Here is a 24,451-nt window from a genome sequence, read left to right as displayed (position 1 = left end):
GAGGAGGGCCGCTTTGTGCGCCACACAGATGCGAGGTAAACGGACACTGGAGCAGCAGCGCAGACGGGACCGTCCTGCCGTAACTCTCCTGCCGAGGAACCTAAAGTGAATGTAGAGACGCAGAGACTCCTGCTGTCCTCCTCCTGCGCACTGGAATATAAACTGGAACTTCCTGATCGCTCGGGACAAACAGAAAGGTAACACGTCTCCTCCATGTGCTGTTGGATCACACTTTCCACTGAATCTGTGTGTGTGTGTGTGTGTGTGTGTGTGTGTGTGTGTGTGTCGAGCAAACGGTGTGAAATCTGCATCTCATTTGAATGTCAAATCTGGCCTGTGGACAATCAGCGCCCGGCTGTGTCCTTATGGAGGGTCAGGACCGAGCCTTCTGTCTGTCCTCAGTTAACACCAGAAGAAGAAGACAAACGCCAGAAAACACGAGGGAAAGTCACCACTTCAGCTTTAAAGAGCATGTAATTAGAGTTAAACTTGTGATTTGCTTTGATAAAGTTTTCTTTGTTTCAGTTTTCAGATGTACAAAACTCTTCAAACTTCTTATAAAGTCAGTGGATGCTGAATTTAATCAGTGCTGCTCGTCTGATCGGATCACTTTATTTTGCCAAAGAGCAAAAAATCTCAGTCTGATCGATTCTGAAGCTGCACAGTCGCCTGTTTTAGAGGCCAAAAACCCACATTAAGTTGATGAAAGGAGCCATTAAAGGTGCAATATGAAGGAATTTTAGTTCAAAACATTCAAAAATTAAAGGTAGTTTTTGGATAAAATTCACAGATACATACTCAGAATTGCAATATTTACAATATTAATGAGGTAATAATACAGTATTTTTTTCAAATACTGGATAAACAAGCTGTTCTCAGAAGAGGGTGGCAGGGTCCGCCACATGTAAACAAAGTAAAACAGGATGGGATTGTGTTGTCCTCTCTGTTTGTTTATCCAGTGGTGGAAACAAAGAGAGGTTGTTTATATGGTTTGTTGAGGCATACGAATCGATTGAAACCAAAACTGCGTCATGCACCTTTAACAGTCAGGAGATGCCTACATACAGAAGCACTGTGTTAATGACAAGAGAGGACTTTATTTTTGCGAGGTGTCTTTCTGTAATCGATTATAAAACTACACTTTCGTCTGCTTCAGAAGCCAAATCCACATTAATCTGATGAGAGACGTCATTAAATGGGTTGAATAACGATGAGAGTCGATCACACGTCCGCTCACATCCGGACTAGAAATCACTAATAACTTTCTAGATACTCGATACTGGGAAACTAGGTTGGAGAGCCTCAAATAAGCGTCCTAAATAACTTATTCTCAGCGGCGGGAGCGCACATGGTTTAATCAGAGCAGGCAGATGGACTTATAAGCATCGGTTCTCTCCGGCTCAGAGTTACGTAACATTAATACTGTTTCTGCTGCGGGAGCCCAAAACACAGAGAGAGAAAGAAAAAAAAAAAAAACAAACTCTGGGATTTCCACCAAGAGCTCAACAAACCGCACGGCCACTTTTCCCTTCATCCCTCGCTCTCCCAGGATTCGTCCACCTTCCTCCGCGTCGTTAGCGAGGCGTTCCTGTTGGTGATGACGGACCTGGCGCTCACCTCTCGCGCCTGATGAACCAGGTAACGTGCTCCTGGGTTTTGCCACCGTGGCTGTGTACCTGCCCCGGCCTCGTCCATCATGCCTCTGATTGGAGCCTCTTAAGTGTGTGCTTGACTTTAACTGCACTGACCGTAAAGTCTGCAGGCCCTTTTTATAACTTCGGTTTCATTACTCCTCGCTCATCGGCAGCCATCGACCCTTCGTGTCTTGTTAAACCGCCGGTCCGCACAAAAGTAGGAGGACATATTGACTAATGGGCTTTGCTTTGGTGTTGTCATTGTACGTCTGTTGACCTCTGACCCTCCTCCTCCTCAGCTCTGACACACAAACACGCCCACACCCTGACAACAAGCCATAAAACTGTATTTGTCAGTTTTGCTCGATGGACCGTTTACCCGGCGGTTTATCTGGTGTTGTTCCCACAACATCATAATTAATGTTTCTCCAGGATCGTCACAGTGACTGATTAAAATGTTACAGAGTCCTCAAAAGGAGCAGGACATGCTGGTTGGAAGGGTTCAGTGGAGCTTGTTATTTTCATACTTAGGTTACTTATTTATTTTCAGTTTTTCCTTCAGTCCCTTGTCACAGTTGGTTAGTTTTGAGGAAAAGATCATATTTGGGTTCAAATGGATCCTTTCACAAAGTTTATCAAATGTTAGACAGGCTAACTTCCCCAATATGTGAATTTTTCAGTCTTTCTTTCAGATCTTAAAGGTTCCATATTGCTCAAAAATTAGGTTTCTTGTCTTTTTTAAATTGTTTATAAAGCAGGTCCTGGAGCCAAAGAAATACCGTGAAAGCATCAGAAAAAGAAACACACACAGCCTGTATTCAGAAAATTTGCCTTTGAACAAGCCGGCATGACTTCCGTATAGTTGTGATGTCACAAATATAAAGCCACGCCCCCCTCGCACAGCGATGGTCGCAAGAAACACCGGCAGGGCTGATAGGTGGTTGATGTCTGCTCAGGCGTGTTGGAGCTGACCAATCAGAGCTGACTGGGGCTTTTATTTTGGAGGGCAGGGCTTAAAGCGACAGTGAGTTCAGACACAGCGTGAATACAGGCGCTGCTGGACAGAATGAGGAAAATAATGATTGTTTTGGGATCTTTATTGCTGTGATGTCATTACAAAGGTGTGATTGGTCAGTCGCAGTGATGGTCCTCGAGTAGAGGTGAATGAGCTAATCAAGATTTGTCTTTGATTTTTATAGATCACAGTGTGTTTTAGTGGAAAATGTGGAAACTCGTTGGCTGTTTCCAGGTCTGGTTGTGTCTTCAGGGCATTTCAACTTTGAGAAAATGACTGTGATTAATAGATGACAGTATTATTCTTTCACGAGCTCGTCCAACCCTGTCCTGGAGCGATATTAATTATGTTGTAGGAGCAGCAACAACACGGAGATGTCAGATCGTGAAAAAGAAAAAATGCTGCAAATGTACTCCTTCAAGTCGAAGTCAGGAGAGATTTAGGCCAAGGTCGGCCTCTGCCCGATCATCGTCACGCCACCTTTTTTTCTTTTTCTTTTTTCTCCCAGCATCCTCTTTTCCATGCTGCGTCTTTTCCAGACACAAGCGTGGTGCATTATTACACATCCCACTTCAAGCCTTTCAGCTCCACCATTGTACGTCTCCTCCAGAGCTGCCAGGCAGATATCTCTCCATCAGGATCTATTGTGTGTGTTCGCTGCAGAGTCAGAGGGGAGGGGAGCATGTGTGTCATCTCTGACTGGGCCTTTTTTTGCAGCGGAGGGCTATTTCAGTAGTTGCTCTGGAGGATTCTGCTGCTGCTGCTGCGTAGTGAGGAAGCTGGCTACCTGCCCGACTCTGACTGCGCTGAGGTCATTACAGCTTTATGCTGGAGGGAGGGCGTGCGGGAGGCGGAGGGGGGTTGGGGCGAGGCAGTTTGACTCATTTGCACTCTGTTTCTCATGGAAACACTCACTTCTGGCTGTTTCACATGCAGTCAGTTAAAGTGGAAGGCAACTAATTTGCTTGTGAATCAGCTCGGAGTCGGTATTTTATCGACGTGCATCTGGGGTCTATCACGCGTGAGGGTTTAATGTATGGGATATAAACTTGTTGAGAAGATTTACTCTGTTTCGCTGGAGGCAGACGCGATAACGAACAGTATATTGCATTCTTGTTGCTTCCCAGGGCTTAAGAGATGCCAGTATAAACCGTTTGTGGCCTCGGTAATCCACCCACCTTTATCCCATGCTCCACAGGAGACCCACGGGGAATGATGGGAGAATTACTTGACATTTTGGTCTTCTGCAGGATTTTTTCGGGGCAAAAAGAACGATTGCGGTGTCTTCGGATTTGTGGCAATTCGCCCGGAGCAGAGGTCAGTTTTAAGTCGACAATATAGCAGGAAAATATCACTTTTATTACATTATTGGAGTGGAACTTCATGGTCCCAAAGCCGTGGAAGCCTCCCAATTTCTCTGAAGTATTAATCTCTTCAGAAGTGAAGGAGGTGCAGTTTTTTTTTTTTTTTCTTCAGCTGCTGATACTGGAAAGCACTGAGGCTTATGTTGAACTCCCCGAGGAGAGTTGTTTTGTCTCAGACAATTACAGGATTCACCCCGCCTGCAAAGAAAGCAGCCAGGCCTTTGAACTTTGAGGAGAAATTGTGCCGAGGACGCCGGAGTAATCTCTATAAACGGGCCTTAATGTGGAAGCACAAATCCAACGTTGCGTCAGCCTCAGAGTGTGTTTAACTCTGAACCTTCCAACCAGAGAAATAAATTGGCCAGATGTCCTTCAAATCTGCGTATGAAAAACAGAGGTTTGCCTGTGAAAAAGCCATCATTTAGTCGTGCGGTTCTCAACCTTTGTGGCGCGTTGTCCCTGAAAAACAAGCGACACGGAGTGATTTTCTCCTCCGTGTTTTGTTTGAAAAGGTTTTTTTTATAGAACAAAATTATGCAGTAATCCATCAGAGGAAGCGCAGATTTGAAGGAAACATAATTTGATGTAGACGAGGGATGTTTTCGTTGTTATCCTATCCTGTTAATCATCTCGCAGTCTCTTGGGAACGCGCTGATTTAGTCAACTGAAGCTTCAAGGTCAAAGGTCAAATGGTAAATCTATTTGAAATGGTTATTCTGGAGCCGCACAGTTTGAATGTTGAGGTCAATAAGGTGTCAGCTGTTTAAGGTCAAGCCACCCCCCTGAAAATCTATCAACCTTCAAAGTTCAGGCCTAGCTGGTTCTGGCACAGTGACACCACGGGCCCTTCACCGTCCCAGTCCACAACAATATTTCCCAGCGGTTCTCAGGAGAAGAAGCTGCGGGACGCACCTGCTTCTCAAATCGCTCAGATCTGCATCTGTGTTGTTTACCGTCATTGTGGTGGAAAAATAACCAGTTGGACTGGAATTCTCCTCCTGGCAGGAGACGTTTCACTTCTCAGTAGAAACACCAACAACAACACTGATTCCCAAACATGTACCTCAGAATAACTTTATGTAATAATGCTGTCAGACATTTACTGTGTCACTGTAGCGCGCTGGCATCCCTTTTTGCGACACCTGTTTTATTTCTTGAAGCTGTAAAACCAGTTCAGATGATTATTGTGTCTGAGTTGAAGGCAGCTCTGTGGCGGCTTGGCGGGTTGTTCTTAGGTTGCCAAAGATTCAGAACATCCTCTGTGGTTTCTATTATGAACAAGGACACCACAGAACAGCATCATTCATCGTCGGCTGGCACACCTGTCCTACTCACATCCTCTGGAATCCTCTTTGATTCCTTTTACGTGATCACACAAGCATCTTTGTGTCACACCTTTTAGATTTTGACTTTCCCATGAGGTCCATCAGTGGCACTGCCTTAAATCAGGCAAACCCAGGTCTAATTCTCGTAGTTAAGTCTGTAAAGTTTCCACCTCTGTTGTAGAGATTTTGGAAGGCGAGATTTTGGAAAGAATGACCCATAAAGATCTGCAGCCTCCTACAGCTGCAGGGATCCAGTGGACCCTATTCTGTGTTTCAGATGAGTTTTGTTAATGCAGTACTCCACCGTGTTGCTCTTCCATGTGTTTGAGGGATTTGCAAGACACTACAAGAAAACAATAATCCAACTCGGTGCCACAGAGATATTTTGACTTGCAGTCCGTCCCTACCTGATTGATGTTCATGTGTTATAACCTGAACACCCACAGCTTCTGTTACAAGGTTTTATACCCCAAGCTGAAAGTGAAACTCTCATCAAAATGCAACTTAGGCTTTTTTGCAAATGTATATGAGTCAAACATTCATGTAAAAGCATAATTACAACGAAAGAGGCACTTTTAGGATTTACCATATTTTCGTTTTCAGGTCAAGATCATTTTGTCATTGCAAGGGGCACTTTAGCGATAGCATCAAAATCTCCATTTTTAAAACAGTAAGAAGTCTCAACACAACATGAAACTTTGCTGGTAGCATCACCAGGGTCTCTACACATGAACACCAGCACTGAGAACATTGTTGTACACAGAGTTACTAAGAGGAAAGTTTTTGAACAACTCACGTTAGCAGCAGCTTGTTCTGCTCGCCGTCGTCATGGCAGCCGAGACGCGTCGATCTCAGAATGTGACGTAACCTGGAGGACAGTTCAGGTGGAACTACTGTCTTCCAGCAACAACTATCCACACCAGATCTCACGTGACTTTTCCAGCTTTTGATTTTAGTATTGTTTCTTATATGAGGCTCCTTTTTCAACTTAGAGGTCAATATTGTTTTTCACTAATGACAAAACAACAAATTATCCGCTCAGTTAAATGGAACTAAGCTTTAGGAGCGTTCCACCTGAACTGTCCTCCAGGTTACGTCACATTCTGTGATCGACACGTCTCGGCTGCCATGACGACGGTGAGTGGAACAAGCTGCTGCTAACGTGAGTTGTTCAAAAACTTTCTTTTTAGTAACTCTGTGTACACAAACAATGTTCTCAATGCTGGTGTTCATGTGTAGAGACCCTGGTGATGCTACCAGCACAGTTTCATGTTGTGTCGAGACTTCTTACTGTTTTAAAAATGGAGATTTTGATGCTATTGTAAAAGTGCCCGTAGCACTCCCATTGAAAATGAGCTTGACCCGATAAATTTTTTCTCATTCTAAACATGTATGCATATTATATTCCAGTTCTGCCCATAAATCCCTCGAATCCTACACACTGGACCTTTTAATGTTTCATATTGGTGGAGGGCCCCTTTTTAAATTTAAAGTTTTGTGGAAAGCTGTTAGAAAGTCGCCCTGATCAAACTTGTTCTTATCAGAGTTGTTCAAGCTAGAAACCCCCTATCTCAGGGCCCCAGGCGGACATTTTAAACCTTAAGCCAAAAAAAAAGGCAAAGATATGTTTATAGGCTGATTATTTGTTCACACACACACACGCCGGCTGGTGCTCACTAACATGTATGTTAATTTTTCAGTCAGACGTGTTGAATGTCGGGTGTACCAGTGCTATTAATGAACATTTGTATCACACTTGACAGATTGTTTGGCGCATGTGCAACCAAAACAGTTGCACCCTGGAAACCCTGCATGTGATAAAACATTATCATAACCAGTGGTCATAAAATATGAACAAAATCATGTCTGATGACCCAGGATGACAAATCCCTCAGCTCACCCTTTAGCATAGAACGGTACTTTTTACTAAACCATGAAAATTTCGCCTTAGTTTGTCGTCCCATGTAATTAATTTTCATTGCATCTGATAAAGCGATGGTTGCCGTGTGTGTGTAACTGGTTTTATCAGCTAAACTGTATAAATGAAACGGTGCGATAAGAAACTCTGCAGACGTGCTCGTTTCTTTGTCGTCCATTTCTATCAAAACCCGCCATCCGAGTGCAGCCCCGGCTCTATCAGCTCTGCTGTCTGTAGCAGCACTAATGCCGCCTTCTCTTCACAGTTAAACATTAACCACATATGAGCTGCGTTAAGTTTCCCTCCTCCACTCTCAGCCGCTGACACGGTATTGCTTTTAGCAGACGGGTCACAGTTGAGCAGTATATATGTTGACCGGCTCGTCCGCTGAAAACACACTCAGGGCTGTTGGTGGTGCAGATGGCCGCTCCGGGCCGGGCTTTGGCCTGTTTACAGTCCAGTGAGTCCTCATTGTTTCACGGCCCTGTTTGGACACAGAAACAGGTGGTTTCCCTCTCAAGCGTACACTGAAAAGACAAAGGGGGGGACTGTTGGCGTAGCTGTGGTCACCTCTGTGCCCACTAGATGACAAATTCATGCTGGGAAAGCTCGTTCGGGAGATAGGAACGGTCACATGAACTATTGTGGGCTCTTATCGCGGTTGTCTGATGGTCCTGTGAGAGTCTGTCGGTTTCCCCTCCGAATAAAAGCCTCACACATCTTCCTGCTCCGAGCCCCCAGAGGACATTTCCAGGTCAGCAATCTCGCGCCGTGAAAGGAATGTGGTGAAAAGTCACAATACCTTGATAGATAAGCATCTCGGGCCTTTGTATTAACTGAATGTGAATCACTGTAAATAGTAGGTGTCCTTCGTGTGGGTCACCTCTGAGCCTCGTCCTGCGTGCTTTTATTTTCCTTTTTTTTTCGGTACGTGCGTGTGGTTTGGGCGTGTCGAAAGGGTTTGGTTCCCGTCTTCCTCTGTTCTCCTTTGTTTTTTGTTGTTCTTTCTCCTGCTTTGTACTTCATGTGACACTGCTGGTTCCTTAGTTACGGAGAAATTGTATGCCATTTGGGAACCAACAGGGTGTGTGTGCGCGCCGCATGTTTGTGTGTCAGCAAACAGAGGCCAGCTCTCCTCGTTGACCCTTGAACCCTGTCATGGGAGTTTGAGTGCATTCATGCGCATGTAAACACAGTCATGACAGGCTGTTAGTGTGTGTATGTATTCATGCAAAGTCTTGAAAGTTTGGAAAATACTTAACTTAAATTGCTGTTTGTCATTTTTTGCCCCGGTGTACTGAACTTTTTCATTAAGATGCACCAAATACAGTACAGGGAAGAAGAAATGGTGATGTTTAAATTGTTTAACATTTGAAATTAAATGAATCCTCTCATCAAAACATACAGTCAAAGTTACCATCTGGTGAGATACACAAAGTGACTGTCAGTTTTAAAAATGATGATAAGTCTGGAAATCTTTTGGTGTAGGCGTCTTGAAAGAACTTTCAGAGGCCTCATGTAACGATGTTCTTAGCAATTAACATGTATTAATTACTGTTTCATTGACCTGTAGACGGTTTGTTTAAGTTGTTTATGAAGTTTTAAGTGTCAGATTTTCGGCGTGTCTCTTTCGTTTCCACCAACAAAGAGCAACAGTAGCTAACGTTAGCTTCTAGATGGAGTCCGCCCAAAATAAACTGACGACCAACTTCCAGCACAACACTGAAGTCCCTGTAAACAAACTGCTGTGTGAATCCTGTTAGGAAAGTTTTCCAGGAAATCAAAGTTTGTTGCTTCATTACTAAATCAAAGTATCAAACCAAAGCAGAGAGACGACGCTGACGACGCCTTCAGAGGCTTTCCTGACATAATCAGGTGTTGATTCCTGTAAAGCTCTCACTCTTTGGCACTTTTATCATCTGGCCAACAGATCTGTGTGATGTACCGTCTGATGTTAAGTTGTGGCTTTTCATGTTGTCTGATGTCGTCTGCCTTTGGTGTTTTATTTTGTAGGGGCTACAGCTAATGTTCGTCTTGTTTACTGATGTTTTCTCGATTCATCTCACGCTCAAAGAATGGCGAGAACTATTTACTGCAAGTTGCGAGAGCTCAAAGCGACATCTTCACATAACTTGTTTTGTTGGACCGAGAATCCAACAAATATTCAGTCCTCCGTCCTTTCATTTTAGAAGACGAGGACGGAGAATGTCATGTTATTACTTGACTATCTAAAGTTATTTATCAACTTGTAGCACCTAGAGCTGCAATGATTAATCGATTAGTTTGTCGATTAATTTGTCAAAAAATTCTAGTTTCTTAATTGTGAATAATTACGTTTCTATGAACGTGAACTGGATATCTTTTGGTTGTGGACAAAACAAGCTAGCTGAGCGCCTCATCGTGGGCATCAGGAAACATTTTTTCCAAAAAACAACAACTAATCAATAATTGAGAAAACAGTCGATGGATTAATCGACACTGAAAACAACCATCAGTTGCAGCTCCGGTTGTGTCATTTCTACTCTGACATGAGACGTATCGCCGTCTCAGTGAGCTGAGCTGCTGTAATGAAATCAGTCCTCGTGTGCTTAGCTGGACATTCCTGAAGAGTCACTTCAGGATCTTACACACACACACACACACACACACACGCTTGCTTGCTCGCAGCAGAACTGAACCTAATCACAGTTCATGTACATAAATCAAGCGAGGACACAGCTACGTTAACAGTGTTGTTTACGAGCTCCGGTCTCTGTCTCTGTCCCGCTTTCTGGGAAAACGGTTGTGAATTGCCGTTATCAGCCTGGAGTGGCCCGTGTGTGTGCACCCCTTTGTTTTCTCACTTGTCAGCGCAGGCTTTTGTTGTTTGCCATCTTGTGTCATTAAAGCTAACACACCATGGGGGTTTATTAACTCGTCTTGTCAGTTGAGGCTCGGTGCTCGAGGCCTCGTGTGTGGTTGCCTTCAGTTGGGAAGCCGCTGATAAAAAAAAAAAAAAAAAAGGCCCGGAGCCGTTGAGAAGTTGACACAGTGCAGCGGACGGTCACTTATCTTCCAGTCTCACTGTGAAGCCTCCTGCTGATTTCACCGAACTTTGTACATGTGATTGTGAGCGTGTGTGTGTGTGTGTGTGTTTGTCCTGTTTTTTTGCGGAGGCTGGAGATCGTCACGCTGGTTTATATTTCTCAGGATTTTTTTGCGTCTATGTTGTTTCCCCTGAAGTCTCATTCAGAGCAACTTGTTAGAGCTTCTGACCCTCTTCTCTGTCTGTGGAGAGGCAGCAACCAAATATGGCCAGTAAACTATTTGAACTTGTTAACTGTACTGCGAGCCAATTGTGACATTGGCGTCCCCCTGCTGCTACAGAGCAGTTTGTGTTCCCTCTTCAGTCCTCAGAAGAAATTCTGCTTTGTTTCGTCGTCCAAAGCAGCTCGTTGGACGGTTGCTTTGGCTCGGATCCTGCCCTCTGGTACTCGGCCTGAATGCTGTCTATTTGTCAGCAGACTGATGGGGCGGATTTCAGTGATTAATTAGACGTGTACTCTCGTGTGCGCGCCCTCACACACACAGTACAGCACAGTCCCTCCACTGTGGGCGTAATGAGGGTTTGGGTACATTTCATGCAGGACACGGTGAAAGAACGTCTGTCGCTGTGCTGGCATGACTGAGTGAATCCAATGTGGTGACACCCTCCACCGCCTCTTTGAGGGTGGGTTTCTCTTCAGTGCCTCCATCTGTGCCTTCCCTTCATTCTGTGAAAGTCCCCGAGGCCTTGTTGCTTCACGTGGGAAATGCTGTGCCCCCTTTACATTTTTAATCTCCGGATATTATTCATGCATCGAGAAGAGGAGAGATTTTTTCCACAAGACGAACTCTCAGGAGGGCTCGTTTTTGTTTTTTGTTTTTTTGTTTTTTTGCGTATTTCCTTATTCTATAATTAAGAAATGTGTTCATTATGTATCTGTTTGGTTTGTTTCCCTCTCTGGCTGGAGCGCAGCGTGGCAGCCCACCCTGCGTCTGACTAAACGCTTTAGTCAGATTGTGCAGGAGCGAAACTCTGGAAACAGAGAAATCATTTGAAAGCCCCGTCCTCGGCTTCTAGATATCAGGATTTGAAAAGATTAAAAGAACCACGTGGTGACTGTGTTGCTGGGTGTGCTCGGAAGCTCGGGAGCTCGTGCAACGCGGCAACGGTGATGGAAGATGGATTTTTTTGGAGGCCAGGTGGGAGGAGGAGGCGGTGGGAGGTCGCTTTGTGTTTGCGTTGGGTGGACGGAGGTGTGGCGTCGGCTGTCCTGAGCTCCTGTCACTCAGCGCGGCGGGCCGGTTCAGGCATGCTGGTTTTATTTGCTCACGTCGAACACGCTGCCCTTAATCCTCCTGTGGTTTGTTTCTGCCTGTGTGGCATCGAGGCCCTGGAGGCTGATGCACTGCAGTTTACACACACACACACACACACACACACACACACACACACACACACACACACACAGAGGGCTTGTAGTTCCTGGGCGGCAGTCGTGTTGATGTTTTCCCACCAAGTTGTTTGACTTTGTCACTTAAGGAGGTGTGTTTATTGAAGCATTATACAGTACATGTGTTTTACAGTTGAACCCCCTTTAGAAGAGGTGATTGGGTTCTTTCCCATTCAGTTTGCCTTTTTGTTGGACTGCTGCTGAGTCATTTGACACTAGATGTTTCGGTGTTAAGGTGATACAGACCTCAACATTTCAGGGTGATCAGAACCGTTCACCTCTGTCAAAGTCCGACCTCTTCAGTTTTCTTTCAGCTGCTGTATCTTCATCGAGGACGTGATGTTATTTTTCCAGCATCATCTCAACACTTAAGGGTGCAGAGTTGAATTTAATAGCATCCCTGTGTTGTGTGTGTTACGTCCGTAAACACAGACAATTAAGCTCGTTAAGGCCCAGAGGTTGTTTACATTCATCCTTCCTGTTCATCCTTAAGGCCTATACACATGTTGAACACAGTTATAGTGCATGAGGCATTTTCAAAGGCACACAAAAGACATTTTTTGCTCAAGAGGAACTCATATCTTCACCCTTGGATACAACCACATATTAATATATAATTTATGATTATAGACTCGACTGAGGAGGGCTGTTATTTGTGGTCGGAGACGCTGGAAAGAGCGAGTAATGCCACGAGTGACACCGTCAGAGGACTAGGCGATTGACTCCACTCCTGTTTCCAGTTGACACGTTTCTGTTTTTCTTCTGTTGTCTCACAGCGACTCATTTATCTCATCACACTGAATCCAGATGATATCAACACTTCATATAAAAGGTCTTAATCAGTAGCTGATGATGGAAGTCGCTGCGGTGCGAGTCATCACTGACATGTAGGCCAGTGACAGGAAGCCCGTTACTTATTCTTATATCCTCTACTTCATCATGTCATTTGAACTCAGCACTGACTGAAGAAGTGCTGTGTGAATGGAAAACGGTCGTAAAAAGTATTTACCCGCCAACATCCTTCTCTCCGACGCTCACCGCAGCCGCAAAATTAGCGCGTCCATCTGTCTGTCGTGTTTTCATCACAGCTGATCGGAGCTGCAGTTGATGAATACCTGTGGCTACGGCAGAGTCATCTGATGTGAAATGAATGCTGACTGTTCCCTTTTCCACTGAAGACAAACGCCACGGGGTGTCAGAGTGTTGCTTTGAACCGTGGCATTAGTGGACCTCGACTTATTCGCTTGATGATTTCCAATCTGTTTGCCGTCTTCTCTTCTCTCCCCTCTTCTTTGAATGCTGCTCTGGTGCAACACATAACAACAAACGCTAATCATGCTCCGCGGGGCCACAACTGGTCAAAAAAAACCACCACAATCCATTTTTAATTAGCTTTAATGATAAATTAACAAACACAACAAAGCTGTCCATGATGGCTGTAATGGGACGTTAGGCAGCTGTCGAGGCCCGTGGACATTTTTTAAATGCTGCGTCGTTTTCAGTCGTTCCAGTCGTGTTTTCGGCCTGTCGGGTATTTTTCATCCTAATTTGTTTCTGTTTAGTTGCATCAGGTCGGGAGCAGCAGTGCTGTTCTTATAAGTGTTGAATGGTAACTACAGAGACGTGCAGGTGTGTTCACACGTGTTGGATGTGTTTACAGTGGGAGCGTTACACCTGTGTGGAACAGGTATGTTCCTCGACACATGGCTGGTAGCCCTTTCTTCTGTCTGTTAGAGATATTTTGGCCATTTGTCACACGGTGTTAGCCTCGGGTTTGGTTACCAGATATGAAGTCAAACCAGAAGAACGTGTTCCTTCTGCTACAGAAGAACAAAAGGATAGTTTACAGCATATTTTTCTCAAGCGCTCCCTCTGGTTCGCTCCTCGGGTTTTGTTGGTGCGAAGTGAAGGCCGAGTCTGTCCGCAGTATGAACAGCGTTATTTCATTATTTGGTATCTGTGCGGTGAGTCGAGGACAATAAGAAGACGTGTGACTGGAGGGAACTTTTTTAAGGCACGTGGAAAAAAAAAAAAAAAAGCACAGTGAGATTGGAGGCGCTGCTAATGAGCTCACACCAAGGCTGCAGCTCTGCGGTGCGAGGCCGGATCACACTCATACATAGTCAATGAGGTTTAGTCATTCCCTCGATTTTTTGCATCTTTAATAGTGATAGTTTTGTATTAATCATGCAACAGTTTCTGCGCTTGAATGCTCACAGAAGTATTTAAGTGTAAGTACATTTATAGATTATATATATTATACATCCAGAGCAAATACATAGTGAGTTGAGTGCAGATGCTGCTGATGGACGGGCCGGTTCTCGTTGTTATTTCAGGGCTTTTGTTATCGCCGGCCTCCTCTTCCCCCCGTGGGAATCAGATGTTCGGGCTGGAGGTGCCGGGCCTCACAAAGTAGGGCCAGATGAAGTTTGCCGACCTTCTTTTGTCACAGTGCAGAACTTTTCCATTCTTAACACGCCGCTCCATTGATGAATTGATTAGCGCTGTCGTGGACGGCGCAGGCTGACTCGTATATATTAATTTGCATGTCAATGTTGCCGACAATAGGGTTGAACAATGGAGCAGATTCTGGCTAGTTCAAGGTTACACAAAGCGCAGAGTTTCTTTACTGCTCTGACAGCAGGGCCTCCGAGTTCAACATCATATCAGTAAATGGACAACAGAGGATTTAATATACGATGTACAACAGTTCTGCATTAAAATGTCGACTGGATTTGTTATATATTTTCAGTTGTCTTCTCACATTATCCCAAATGTTTCCAACAGTGTTTAAACCGAGAGAAACACGTCATTTTAAACACACTGTGTTTGAGTTGGTCACCTGTCACTGTAACAGGTGATACAACAGAGAGGAAGGAAGAATGTGACTAAACATAACATCACTAGAACTTTTTAAAACATTTCCTGATGTTTCAACACTTCTGCCTCTCATTTTTTTTTCATTTGAGGAAACACTGAGCGACTTTTTTCCCCGTTCTTGGACATTTTATAGGCCAAACAACAAATCGATTACCCTAGAAATGAATTGCCAATTAAATGAATTAAGTTACAGCTCTACTGTGTGCTCACTCAGGGCCAGACTAGGCAAGAGTTTTATGTATAAATGCACTTCTTTTTAATTAAAATCACGAAGTGAGACTACCAGCTTTGGAAGGTGAAAACAAAAACACGTCATCCATACATAAACTTGATGTCATATTCTACAGAGATCAAGGTAACCAGTCAGACAGTAGTCGTGGCTCTGTAGTTGTTGTGTAATTGCCCTTTACCTGACTCCATGTAACTCTTACGTGGATGCTTCCACCTTGTGAATAAGAGATAGCCTCCAGCTCTGTCTCGCTTTAAAAAATTTAAATGCTGTCAAAAATAAACCTTCTGCAGTAGGTGTGCGCCTGCTGCCGCGTTCACTCCGCAGCAGTCGAGCTGTGATTGGATAAGCAGCCCCAAAGCCTCTTTTTCTGTGTTCACCGGGTGGAAGGAGAGAAAGTGGCGTGGGGAGAGCTGAGGACTGTATGGCGCCTGTGATCCTCGGGATTACAAGAGCGAGACTGAACGCTGATGAGCGCGGCGGTTGTTATGATGTCATTCTGCGCGCATCACAGTCTGCCAGCGACATGAGATGCTCTTAATCATTCATGGCCCTGTCACCACTCGCCTCAGTTTGAGCTGGAGTCATGTGGCACTTTGAGTGCTCGGTTACATAAAGGCTTCGTCACCGGCTGGCACGATGACTCAGACTGTAGTTCTCGACTGAAAACAAACAGGAGAATACTTATTACCTCTTGGGGGCATTTTCAGAGCTCCAACACAAACATGTTCAGCTATACGTGTATGGTTCTGTGTTTGTACTGGCAGCTGTGGCCCAGTCGTATGTTCTGTTCTGCTCTGTTCTGCTCGGGCCGAGATGGAATTTTGCCCCCAGCTGAACCACGAGAGCGTGTGGAGCGAGCCTTACAGGCCGGACTGGAATCCCTGGTCATCATGTTGACCTCTGCACGATGTATGAACAAACACAAGAGCTATGGCCGTATGTTTTTCTATCTGTCTAGACACTGGAGTGTTTTATTACTTGCATTTATTTAAGAGTCAGTCATATATTATCCTCCCTGGATGAGTAAGAACATGCAGTCTGATCCTTACTTTACCTCCCGTCCCGCCGAAATGAATAAAGGAAGGAAAACATCGGATAAGATAATCAGTCAGTCATTCTGTGCAAGGGGCTAAATGGAGAATATACGTACGGGGAACAAGTTTGAAAGGTTGGGACTGTAGATTGGAAACCACTGAAACAGAAAACGTGTTCTGTTTTCAGCTCTGCAGTGGAGTAAATCTATACATTTTCCAAATATTAAAGAAAAGGAGCTCAAAAATCACTCATCAGGTCTTCTTGGAAGAAGAATGCTGATAAACCAAAGTCTGAAACAACTGGAGAAAACCTGAACAGATTTCCCCCAAAACAACAGAAAACAAGAGAGACATTAAGGTTTCCCTCCGTCTTTAAAAGAACATTTACCGCAGCTGCAGTTTTATATGGGGGACATTAAAGTGCTTCTTCGGGTCTTTAAAACGCTCTCTGGGATGTTATTCTGAAACAGCAGAATGCACATGACACCGCCATTCTTCATAACTTATCTTTTTAAGTAGTGCTGAAAGGCTTGAACTGAGTATGACGGGACTGCCTGCAGGCCGTACTTCATCTTTTGTCATGCACCACAATAATGGCGTCTTGATGGTCCTTGGGGGGGTTTGGAAACTACTCCTCATCAAACACTGAAGGGGCCCCGAAAGACATAAAATGGGCCATTTCCTTGAATGACTTAAGGTGTGAGGTTTGCACCTTTTTGATATTTGAGCACCCGCTGACATACTTTATGCAGAGGTTGAATGTCGAGGCACATCAAAAGCATTCCCCTTCAAGCCGTCGCACTATGGCGATTGTCTTATTGCCCTGCATGTGGTCACCAGGAAGGGCTAATCCATCTGAATGAGCTGATCTCTCCATGTAGGGGGACAGGAAAAAAAAAAAAAAATCTTCCTCCGTGTCTCCGGCCCCGGCTTAGAGACAGGAAGCTATAGCTCGGTGGCCTGATGTTGCCATAGAGAAATACAAAACTGTGGGCAGCGGGGAGGAACATATGAGTCGATGAGTTGTCTCGAGTGGTCAGTCACACATTCAGAAGCCTTTTTGTGCAACTGGCCAACGCACAAAGCAAGAAGCAATAAAAGGAGGTTTTAGCTAATTATAGATCATTCTGCTTTAATCTAACCACCATGAGTCAGCTCAGAGGGACTTCCATGGCATTTGTTTGCTCCGCGCAATAATCTTATAATTTGGCATCCAGTTGCTGTTTGAATAGCTTTCGTAACAGAGAGCCCATTCCATTCGTCACATACGAGGGTGTGAACTCCAACTCAGATTGCTTTTACAAGCGAACTTGCAAATAAGCTTTTCAGAGCTCCCATTGTTAATGCATTTGCTGTTTGTCTGGCCCTTCTTTTGTGCCGTCCTGTTTTTTTGTTGTGGAGACACTGCGTCTCCCCCCCCATTAGCAGCAGAAGTACTGCAGGAAAACCTGAATGAAGTTGTTGAATATAGACGATTAAACCTTGGCAGTGGATGGAGTTCAGCTCTCTTCGGGGATGATCTCTCTTTTGAAAGAGGAGAGAAAAAAAACCCCCACAGCACCAGCCTTTTATCATCCATCAAACCCCCCCTCTGTTCGCTCCAGTGCTACAGTTGCCTTTCCAATTGAATGGGTTCTTGTCAGAGATGCAAATGTTTTCATGGGTGACGTTGGCTTTGGAATATTGTTGAGTGAAGCCTCCATTCATCCACGATGGCGATGCGCGCACAGACCCTGGAGCGTGGGCTTCAGCTCCGGTTTGAAAACACTGAGGATGATGGGATCGCTGTCTGGCTAAAACAATCGAGACCCTTGTTAATGTCAGCGACACATGGAGCTGTTGGACTGGATGTAGCGCACAAGTGGGTGTTCTGAACCGCTTCTCCGCCCGGTTTTTGATGTAAAGATCATGTTTCAAGGCTGGAGTCGCTGGTGATTTACAGACAGTTTGGTCCTAAAGTGCTAAGAATGAGCCTTATCATCAGCTTATTGAGTCAAAGATAATCAGCGCAAGTACAAGATCAGCGTGACCTGCGCTCGATCGAGACGCCTCACGGCTTTCCTCATGAAAGAGCCTTTTAATCTGCGACTTTTTCAATCACCGGGGCTGATTGAAAAGCTGCCCATTGATGTGTTTTCGGTGACGGAACAAAATATTCCGTGGAGGGGTGCTCAAACGACTCCTCCAAGGCCGAAGAGATAAAGTCTAAAAAATGAGAGGGAAAAACACAAAGAGCCAGTGGTGGAAGCATTTTATCTGGTGGCGATAGGAGGGTTGGAACAGAGTGCAGCAGAATGACTTTGTGAGCTTCGCTGTAAGTCGTAAGTCGTGCTGAAGAAAATGCTGTTCCACTTCACTCTTTTTTCTTTTTTTTTTCCCTCCCTTCATTCTTTTATTCCTGCCAGCTTGAACTGCTCGCGCACCCAGTATCCTGTGTCTTGCGGGTTATGTAACAGTCAGAGGCCTAAATGGGAACTAAAGCGCAGCGGTGACAGCGGACCCTGCAGCCACTTGGAAAAAAAAAAAAAGTGAATGCGACAGCAGCCTATTAGAGGGTTTTTATAGAAGAGCATGAAAACGTATCAGAAGAATTGTGCCAACACATTTTGAATGGGAATTTCTTTTTTGCCGTGGTCAGCTTCACCAGGGGTTATCATCACGGGGTGTTTTAAAGTAAGGTGAAGGTGAACTTTGTACCAGAAAGCTTTTCTTCACCGTTACATAACCTCCTCATAGACTTTGCGAGTGAAGAACCACTCAAGTGAGGATTCAATTTGAGGCTCTGGCAAGAAAAAGTTTCCGTACTCGATGCAGATCAGGACCGAGTGAGTTATGTGATAGTGGGCGATGAGGAATGAATAGACATAGCTCTTTAGAGAAGCGTTTTAAAGTGCTATTTCACATTTCCATCTGAATAGAATGGTGTCTGTTAAATTAATTGCATGTTTCCACATTGCCCGCCAAGGTGCATAGCTTGGCTTAGTTTACATAAGTGCTGATGGAGCTTTAACGATCTCTATTCTTCTTCTTCGCAGGCTGAGATGAAACCAGAGCTGGACGACCAGAATGGCTGCACACATTAAACACCTGGAATTATACTTTCTTTGACAACATTTCCAAAGAACTCTGGAAAGAATCTCTTCTGAACTCCTACAGAACCTGGTTAAATTTCTTTTGTGTGGATTATAAATAAGAGACTGCCAACATGCCTATTCTCAAGCAGCTGGTGAACAACTCCAACCAGTCGAAGCGGCGGTCTCGGGCCGACCTGACCGCGGAGATGATCAGCGCTCCGTTGGGGGACTTCCGCCACACCATGCACGTCGGCAGGGGAGGAGACGCGTTTGGGGACACTTCATTTCTTAGCACCCGATCAGGGGAACCTCCCAGGGAGCCGGAGACCAAGCAGGGCTCCCCGGGCCCCAAACCAGGGCTGCTGTCCCGCACCTTCAGAAGCAGCAAGCGCTCTCAGTCAGTAAACCGGGGGGACAAGTACGAGTACAACATGATGGCGCCTTCCGGGGGCTCATCCAACTACGTGAAAAACGCCATATCCCTGCCTTACCTTAACGACGAGGACACCAACAGAGGACACCAGCTGCCAAAGAGCGTCTCCTCAAGTCCGATGAAAAGGCTGGCAGAGATCGAAAGCAGGCCGGTGAACGGAGCAGCAGCAGCGATGGCGACACTGGATGCAGAGTTTGACGAGCGCAATTTCGGTGAACTTACAGATCTGCCTCCGTCTATGCCAAAGGGGGGCGGAATGAAGCACGCCGAGTCGATGATGTCCTTCCACATTGACTTGGGGCCCTCCATGCTCGGGGATATCTTGAGCGTGATGGAAAAGAAAGGCTGGGAGGAAGACGACCTCGGCTACGAAGAAGGGAAGGGCAGCGAGGGACACGCGTCGCCCTCCCTCATCCCACACATAGACGACGAGGTGGAGGAGGAGCGGGCCCCTGCGAGGCCACCTCGCAGCATGTACCAGCAGAAGGCCGCGGTGGATCCGTACACCCCGGAGCTGCACGCCAGGAACAACCACCACAACATGGATAGCTGCTCTGTGTCCAGCTCCGGCTCAGCCATGGAGGAGAAGCCTCAGTACCACCTCCACGACGGCGACACGGACAGTGCCAAGTACAGTTCGCCGCGCGGGGAGGACGACAGAGATTTCACCTTCATGGATGACGATGACGATGATGAGATTCGGGTGTAAACTGGAGTCGCTGCTGTGAACAGTCTTGAGGAACACTATCGGAGAGGACCGAGGCGTTGGGAGGCTATCGCAAGCCGGGAATGGCGAGGGAGGGAGTTAGCAGCAGGGCCACATCTGATTTAAGCTTCTCGTAGATCACTCTAATCTCTGTACACTTTGTTCAACATCATAAATAAAACCAATTAAGCCTTATTCACTGTGCTGTGGCGAGGAGATGTGAGCTGAGTGCAAACAGCTCACAAAGCGGGACTCTGGGAAGGTTTGGGTTCTTAAACGTTGCACAGTTTTCTTTTTTGCAACGTCAAACTCTGATCACGTTATCATTGGGAAATTCTCCAATTTGAAATACTAGTTCCCATGTCACGTCCTCGTCAGAGGTGCGTTAACAAAGAAGGAAGAGCAACCAAGCCTTTCGTTATGAGCACTGCACTCGATTTTCCTTTTCTTATTTTTTTTTTCCTTTTTTTTAAGAATTAACGTGTGACCATGAGGTTAGAGAACCATAGCGCAGCTGTCAATCACATGAATATCACATTTGGAGTGCGATGGGGGAGCTCGTGTGAGGTCACGGACATGGAGTGGATGTGCACTACAGATTCTGAACACGGAAGAGGGAAGAAAAAGAAGAAAAAAAACAAAACAAAAAAAAACAGAAGTGAAATTCAGATTGCTTTGTAATCTCTGAGCGATCCTGGAGCTTCTTCTGCCAACGACAATGTTTTTTGGCATCGACACTAAATAGAGAAAGTAGTTATTACTTTTGTTCACATTTGACTTCGGGGGTGATTTATGCTTACTTTTATTTTGTGTACATAAAGTATCTGGAGGGTCTGGCGCCTGGTTTGGTGGCTCATTACATTAGCATCATTTTTGCTGCAGTCTCTCTTTGGCAAGGTCTGGATTCTTGAAATTGGCAGACAGCTGTGGTATTTATTCATTCATTTTCATAAGGGATGGATCTTTCTTAATGTGCACTGTTTGGTCTTAAAAAGTTTTTTTTGATTTTGGGGGTTTTGAGATCCTTTGAAAAAAACTTCTGCATGGTACTACAGAGCGAGCGAGCGAGTTCATCCCGTTGAAGTTTTTGCTACACGGCACTTAACTATCGGACTCGCAGCGACATCGAGTCGTCTGTGTCACATCGCTCCTGCTATCACTGTCGTGGTGAGGCTGTATCGGTTGACAATGAGCTATGTTTTGAGAAAATGTGAAGAGGCCTTTTGTACGTGTTCTGTGTCTTTTAAAAAAAAAACAAAAACAAGGGAGAAGTGGTGATGTGGCTAATTGTGTGTCATTGCTGTGTCGTCACATGTCGTTCCACGTCATCGCTGAGGTTTGCAGGATAAGCAGGTCAGCAGAGAGACTTTAGGTTTGAAAAGGGAGCCGCTGCAGTAGGAAAAAAAAAAAAAAAAGATTATATGAAATTAATAGCTGTGGCGCTATCCCAACACACGCCTCGTCTCTCCTGACACGTGTTGGAGCTCGTCTCTGAGGGAAGAGAAAGAGTGTTCGAACATGTACAAAGTGTTATCAGAGCGCAGCTACTTTTATAAGACGGGCATCGCGTATGTCTCGGGGCGGCAAGAGCGGCGGATAGTTTCCTGAACCGGCCCCACAAGTGATAATACTCACCTCTTCCTCACACGGCCCCAAATCACACAGTAGGAACAGATGTTTAAATCAACCAATCATCTGGCCCTCTCCCAGTCTACTCATTAAGTGTGCTGGATTTACTGGCCCCCAACCAGCTGGAAGGGCTCCAGGAACAGCAGGGTCAGGGACAGACAGGTGGGGCTCCATCTCGTTGGCTTTTTTGTGTGTTTTGTCGGCTTCGCTCGGTTGACGGCTCCTCCAGGTTCCCTTTCAGTTATGAATAAGGCAGAGAGAGCGCTCCTCTCGCTCTCTGGGATCCGTGATTAATGTCCGACTGTTTTTTTTTTTTTTGTTTTTTTTTTGGTGTTAGAAAACTAATTGCCACGTTTGACGAACGGGAAGCTTTTGAGTTTCCTGTTGTGGCGCTGATGCAGGGGTGTGTACATAGAATCAGGATGCTGTGCCATTCTGCCTTGGGTTATTTTGATGTCTTATTTTTTTGTTTTTTTTTTTTGGAACCATGTGAACGGGTTGTGAGAAGTTCTGAAATGGGGAAAAAAGCGATCTGGAGGGAAATTGCCAAGTACGTTCTAACCATATTATGGGGTAATATTAGCAGGATGTTTATTTTCTACCTAATGTATAGATGATGCAGTATGATTTGAGTCAGACTTCGATCATATTTTAATGTTAACGGGCCAAATTTTTTTTTTTTTACTTTGATTGATCGGTTGTGAAATCTGGTTTGTGGATTGTCGTTGGGGGGGAAGCTGCAATCACTTAAAAAAAAAAAAGAAGAACAAAAACACTCCGGACCTGCTGTTGTTTTTCATCAAGTAATGTAAATATAATTTGTGCCATCGATGATTAAAGTGAACGATCTGTGTTATCAGCAGTGTGACGACGTGTTCATGGCGTGAGAACCAGCAGAATGTTTTGCGGGAGGCAGTTTTCTTTAACACTAAGCTGCACATCTGTGGCCACATTTCGTATTTTGCAAGCACACATTTAAAAGAAACCTTCCACCAATCTGGCAACCCAGACTGTTTAGAGGGTAATTAGAGAATTATGGAAAAGTATACTAAATTACACTGCGATACTTTTCTCGTAATTGTCTTAACTTCTCTGGCATTTTGTTGTGTTTTCTCTGCGGGAAACTCCAAAGTAGGCCAGAATTTAAAAAAAAAAAAAAAAAAAAAAACCTTTTATAAAAGGAATTTGCAAAATACTCTCAGCCTCAGGTCTGCTTCAAAGTGTTTTCTCTGTGCCCTGACAGAAGTGATTTTGCGAGTGGCAAAAAAAAAAACAAACGATAAGGACTGCGAAAAAGAAAAAAGAAGCGACTGGCTCAAAGTTCAGCTGTAGAAAGTTTTCTCTCTCTCTCTCTTTTTTTTTCTATTCAGTGGCTGTAGTGTTATGCCAAGTATGTACTGTTTTCTTTTTCCTATTCCTCATCCTGGTTTTACAGTATATTAATATATTTACCTTCCTCACTTTCCCTTTCTTTGAAATAACAGCTATATTTTTCAATAAAAAGAGAAAGCTGGTAATCTTTGACGACGGCTCGGCTGCTTCTTTTGTGTTAATCTCTTTAATAAATCCATCGTCGGGCTCTTTCGGCAAGTTTGTTCACTTCCAAAATAGGCAGAAAACGCCTCACTGAAATCTGACCTTCAAGTAGTCCCAAGAATTTTTTACAGAGGGAAAAATGCTGAAAGAGTTCCAGACCCCATCCACAGTTGAACAAACACCCACTTTGGAGCGGATTATTGGAGATAAATAAGCCTGAAATGAAAGATAAAACCTCGTCGACCAGATTCCGCATTACGGGCAAGATGAGTCTTGTTGGCTAATTATCACCCTGCGGCCTGACGCTGATCTTAACAGGCTTTAAAACGTAGTTAGTAAAAACATAAAGATACTGAAAACACTTGTGCATACCTCGTGTACCTGTATATTTAAGAGAACAGTAGATTAGCATGTGCAGATGGAATACATCACAGCTTTTTATCTTTCTTGTTTTTTTTGTTTTTTTTTTTCTCCAAGCCTAAATCCAATTCCTGCAGCTCGTGGCCATCTGGATGTGTGATGACAAACAGCATTATCTCCATTATTCCCACACTTGACGCCCGCGAGAGAGTCGTTGGCTGGTTCCGAGCCAACGCTGCGACCCAAACGTGTCTCGTGCCAGCTGTGTGTGTTAAGGACAGTGCTGCGAGACAGCAGGCCATCAGAACACGGATACTTAGAGACCAGAAGGAGGAGAAAAATCCTCCATTTCCATTTAGATTTGCATGTGTTTGGATCGTCTAATCATTATACTCGTTATACTCACAAAGCTTTACATAATATGATGTTGAGTACTGACATGAAAACATAAAACCAGAAGATGGGCGGTTAAAGGTCGACTCCGCCAATGTTGCACACGTCATTGTGTCTTTAAGTTTGGTGGAGTTCTACTGCATGTGTTTAAAAAAAAAGTAGTTTCAAGCCTTTTGTGGCTCCAGAGAAAGCTGTAAGTGTCACTCAGTGGCTAAGATGCATTGTGGGTAATGTAGGCAGCAGATACTGTTGTCTTGTAGTCCACAAAAAAAACCTTTCTGCAGCTTCGCAGCGTTCTCCTGAACACCTGAAGAAGATGGCAAAATATGTGACTTAAAGTAACGGCTGCATGTAACTAAACATTTACTCGAGTACTGTTTCATTCTGAGGCACCTGCGCTTTGATTTTTTAAATCTTTTACGACTGTGTTTTCCTTCACAGTC

The 24,451-nt window shown here is 44.7% G+C and overlaps 1 protein-coding gene across 3 annotated transcripts; it reads left to right on the top strand.

The window, feature by feature from the left end:
• cdc42ep4b (CDC42 effector protein (Rho GTPase binding) 4b) lies at positions 1-23,243 on the top strand. 3 transcript variants are annotated; one of them, XM_037081649.1, is made up of 2 exons: positions 1-197; positions 18,913-23,243. In XM_037081649.1, the coding sequence occupies exon 2, from the start codon at positions 19,083-19,085 to the stop codon at positions 20,091-20,093; it is 1,011 nt and encodes a 336-aa protein (XP_036937544.1). In that variant the 5' UTR covers positions 1-197; positions 18,913-19,082; the 3' UTR covers positions 20,094-23,243. The 3 variants fall into 3 exon arrangements, with proteins under 3 accessions (XP_036937544.1, XP_036937546.1, XP_036937545.1); XM_037081651.1 differs by lacking the exon at positions 1-197 and adding an exon at positions 6,428-6,475; XM_037081650.1 differs by lacking the exon at positions 1-197 and adding an exon at positions 6,442-6,500.
• Positions 23,244-24,451: the final 1,208 nt, after the last annotated feature.

The sequence above is a fragment of the Acanthopagrus latus genome, chromosome 20 (assembly GCF_904848185.1).
Source record: "Acanthopagrus latus isolate v.2019 chromosome 20, fAcaLat1.1, whole genome shotgun sequence".
NCBI classification, from domain to species: domain Eukaryota; kingdom Metazoa; phylum Chordata; class Actinopteri; order Spariformes; family Sparidae; genus Acanthopagrus; species Acanthopagrus latus.
This window is presented reverse-complemented; position numbering and strand designations above follow the sequence as displayed.

What these genes read in the sequence shown, in the direction of transcription:
- cdc42ep4b (XM_037081649.1), top strand. Translation starts at nt 19,083, where the DNA reads ATGCCTATTCTCAAGCAGCTGGTGAACAACTCCAACCAGTCGAAGCGG.